Below are 4,470 nucleotides of genomic sequence, written 5' to 3'. Positions count from 1 at the left end.
ATATCCCTAGTTAAGAATTAATTCTCTAAAGTCATATTTTTTTTTTCTGATACTTCATTGGGATATTAGAGTCATTAGAAAAAACAAAAACAAAAACATAGGATCATTTGTAGAGCTACCAAGATATTGCACTCTTCAGGTAAGTTAACCTGCATTTGAATCCCTCTTGTTGAACTTTCTGTGTTTAATGAACAAAAGCAATTCTCCAATACATTGTTGTTCTCTTTGCTGGATATACTCTGCCAGTAGTACCAAAAATAGAAGGGGAAAATATGGGCTACTCTTAACACTTCTTAACTGCCTGTTTTGCCAAGGTAATCAAGCCAAACATAAAACTAGAGATCCCCAAGAGAAAGCCTCAGCTTTTAGGTACATAAGAACTCCTATTTATTCTGCTCCACAATTCTGGCACTGCTCATGATGATTCCTAGGTTTCTCTATAGTTTTCATTCTATGTATTCCATCTATGAAGGATTTCAACCTCATATTTTCATGGCTACAAATATCCTGAGCCTTATATCTAATTTTATGTCTCATTAATTCCCTTGAGCTCCAGTCAGATATATCTACCAGGATGTTTGCAATTGAGTCTTCCACAACCATTGGATATAGCCTGTTTGAAATGTTTTTTTTTTTTTTTTTTTTCTCCTGATGGTATCTTTTCTTGGTGTCTCCACTGCAAGTCCCTTAGTTGGGTCTTGGTAATTTATCTCTGGAGTTCCCAAGGTGGTTGGTAATTGCCTTCCAGGTGCTCTCTGTTTGTAACTCTTTTTTTTTTTTCAATGCAGTTTATTCAGGAACCTTGAACAATCATCTGACCCTGGGGAAAGCCAGCCCACAGCTTAAATAGCCTCTGGGTAGCCAACCCCAGCATGTCACGTGGGCAATGCAGATAGGTCCACATACATGGAAGCAAGCCAGATCCTCAGCCTTAGCCAAATGTGGAGTTATTTGTGACAGAGAGCACTCACCATCGGGAAGGTGGAAGGCGGAAACCAGCTCCATCTTTAAGGCGCGGCATTATCTGCTTTGATAGTCTGCAGGGCAGAGGCTTTCAGAGGCCCTCTGTGTTAGGTTTCTAGGTTGTTTCCTGTTTTCTTCCTCTTCTGATGTTCATCCTCTTTGCCTTTCCGGATGGGGATTGGACATTTTAGTTAGGGTCCTCTCTCTTGCTTAGTTTCTTTAGATGCACAGGTTATAGTGGGTTTGTCCTATGTTGTATGTCTATATGAGTGAGTATATACCATGTGTGTCTTTTTGCTTCTGGGACAACTCACTCAGGATGATCCTTTCCAGGTCCCACCATTTACCTGCAAATTTCATGATTTCCTTATTTTTTTACTGCTGAGTAATATTCCATTGTATAGATGTACCACAATTTCTGCCTCCATTCTTCAGTTGAGGGGCATCTGGGTTGTTTCCAACTTCTGGCTATTATAAATAAAGCTGCCTTTTTTTTTTTTTTGATGGTTTTTCAAGTTAGGGTTTCTCTGTGTATCCCTGGAACTCAATCTTTATCCCAGGTCGTCCTCAAACTCAAATAGATCTGCCTCGTCTGCTGGAATTAAAGCCATGCGCTTGGCTTTAAATACTTTTTTTTTTTAAATGAAGAGTAGAAAATAAAATTTCTAGCTAGTTTTGAGAAGATTAGAAAAGACAGACGGACTGGAGAGATGTCTCAGCATTTAAGAGTGTATACTATCCTTGTAGAGGACCCTACTGCAATCCCAGCACCCATGTCAGACATCTCACAACTGCCTTGTAACTCCAGGTCCATGGGTTTCAGCACCCTCTTCTGGCCTTCTCAGGCATTGACTCAAGTGCTCAAACTCACATCCAAGCATCCATATACACTAATTTCAGAAACAAAATTGGAAGGGCACCTTCAAGTTCCAGTTGGTTGTCATCAACAAATGATTGCTCAAAGAGGGACATATGAGAAAAGATAGTAAAATTGCTAAGTAGCATGATTATCAACTTAATGTGTTTGATGGATATATTGTAGGGTTAACACCTTTAACCTGTGTCCCTTGTCTTGTTGCCCTGATGGCTTAACATAGTGGCATGCTGTGCACTTTAGGGAGATACTTCTGTTAAAATATCAGATCTTTCTGTTTAAGGGCTTTCCATATTGCTAAGCTTATAACATTCATCACAGTATGGAGAAAAGCTGTGTTATAGACCAAGTGACATCTTGATTATGCTAGCACCATTCCCATATTTAACTGTAAGTGAACTAAGTCATAATTAATTAATATATTCTGTTGTAGTACAGGACTGGTTAGGATTTAGTATTTCTGAGGTGGAATAGTTGCAGGTAGTTGCAGAAATCTAGACTGTGGGTCTAGGAAGGAGTACTTTAAGTGGGAGTAAAAAGCCCATGATTGGGGTGTCACCACACCATGAGGAACTGTATTAATGGGTCATAGTTGTGTAAAGGTTGAACTGGCCTAGAGCATTGTATGTGTTAGGCCATTACTCTACCACTGAGCTACACCTCCATCCCCTCTCTGATTTTTAAATTTAATAATGAATCAACTCATTTACATTTTCACATTTACAGAACTTTTCTAAAATGTTTTACAAGAGAATAATAAACAAAGGCTCTTAATTCTCCAGGAACCTAACTTTTTGAAAGATGTCTTTAAAAGCTGGAGAGAATTTGGAATGGGCTCTTGAGGTAAGCATTGAAGGCAAAGGGACAGAATCATTTTTTATTGTGCTTTGAAATTGAGGAACAATTTTATTTAAGATCTGAAATACGATTACTAAAGTTTCAACTTTTCAGAAAATTGGCTACACAATAATGCATTGCCTCTATCATGTTAGAACGTGCATTAGACTCAAATACAGAAACCAGGAAACAAACCACCATCTTTCAACAATTTGAGCAATGATAGCATGAATGCCTTAGCAACAATAAATTTGGATTTGCAGAGGATGGGCTGTTCTGGTCAAACATCACAAAAAATAAGAGCACAAACGCATGGGTTTTCAGGAATACACATTTAAGTTGAACCTTTGGCACTAGGAACCAGGGCATCTCATCATGTAGCATTAACACGTGTTAGAAAACTGTGTAGTGTCAAAAGGGATAGAACCACCAGTATCCAAGCAATGTCGTCAACTAGGCAATAAAATGTTCTACTGAATTTATTCTTTGTCAAATTACTACATACACTGTTAGCAAATTTTACATGAGGAAAGGTGTCAGGAGACACTCCTTTCATTTCTTCTTACAACAGAACAGGAAACCAACCTAACATAGGTCCTGTTTTACACTGAGAGTTTTAAACAATGTCAATTCTCCACTGAAAGGACTAAACAAAAGTGTTTACAGAGAGCAGACAACGGCGAGTGGTCAGTAGACCTTCACAGGGCTTTGTGGTGATACTCAGCAGAAGCCACTTGGTAATCTCTGGCAGTAAACAGCAAAGCAGAATTCTTTGCCAGATGCTTAAGGAAATCATGCAAATAGCCCAGCAGTAATAACAGGCTTTTCTCATCGAGGGGCGTATAGGCCAACATTGTCCCAATTCTCACAAATAATCTCAGTAGGTGTGGTGCCCCATATATGTGTGACACTGGTACATCAGGGTAAGCCAGCAGGATCTCAGCATACTGGGGCCTTTCAAACTCGTAGAGCAGCTGAGTGCCCAGCATCACATTGAAATACTCTTTTATCCCGCCCACAACTTCATCAACTGCATACTCCTTATTGTCAGCACTTGGCTGGGACTTGGTACACTTGGCGTACTCCTCAAGAATGTCATCTACATTCTCTTTAGCAGGGAGTTGGAACAATTTCTTCTGCCTAGTAACTAAGTCCCAGTCCTCCACCAGCCATGGCTTTAATTCTTCAGGAATCTTCACTTCCACTTCCACTTCCACTCTGTTCTTCTTCAATGCCACTTCACTCTCCACAGTGACAACGGCTCCTGCCCTTTCCTTCCGTGGGGGCTGGGGCATTTCACTGCTACTGCCACCATCTCCATTGCCAGGAGTCTTCTGCTGGTTCTTCCTTGTCTTCTGCACTGAACCAGAAGGGGGTTTCTCAGCAGGGCGACCCCCCCCCCATCTTCCTGGAACAGCTGGTTCAACATTCTCTTCCTGGGAACCAGCTGACTCCTTTCCTGAGGCAGCTCCTCTCATCTGACATCTCTGTATGTTGCTTCGAATTGTTTTTTTACAGTTGTCTTCTTCAGCAGATTGTTGTCCATGAGTTTCAGAAGCCTGCTTTCTGGAACTCAACCCTGTTTCTAGTCCATCCTACACTCTTCTTTCTTTCCCTTCCAAGGATTCCTAGCAATTTCCAGGGCAGAGGCTTACAGATCTCCTAGGGTGGTCTGGAAGGATGAAGTGGGAATACAACCCTATATTCTGCAAGCAGGAATGCAAACAGGTTCCGCAACCAGGGTCAGATCTCCTGATCATTTACTACACAGCAAAGATAGCTTTTCTGAGGATGAC

At 40.8% G+C, this 4,470-nt stretch overlaps 1 protein-coding gene across 1 annotated transcript; it reads right to left on the bottom strand.

Annotated features, from left to right (window-relative positions):
* Positions 1–3,372: 3,372 nt before the first annotated feature.
* LOC132650000 (mortality factor 4-like protein 2) lies at positions 3,373–4,152 on the bottom strand. The gene has a single exon (XM_060374765.1). It carries the CDS (start codon positions 4,150–4,152, stop codon positions 3,373–3,375), a length of 780 nt encoding a protein of 259 aa, XP_060230748.1.
* Positions 4,153–4,470: the final 318 nt, after the last annotated feature.

Source organism: Meriones unguiculatus, chromosome X, assembly GCF_030254825.1.
Source record: "Meriones unguiculatus strain TT.TT164.6M chromosome X, Bangor_MerUng_6.1, whole genome shotgun sequence".
NCBI lineage: Eukaryota > Metazoa > Chordata > Mammalia > Rodentia > Muridae > Meriones > Meriones unguiculatus.
The sequence above is the reverse complement of the archived record's forward strand: the minus strand, read 5'-3'. Positions and strand labels throughout refer to the sequence as shown.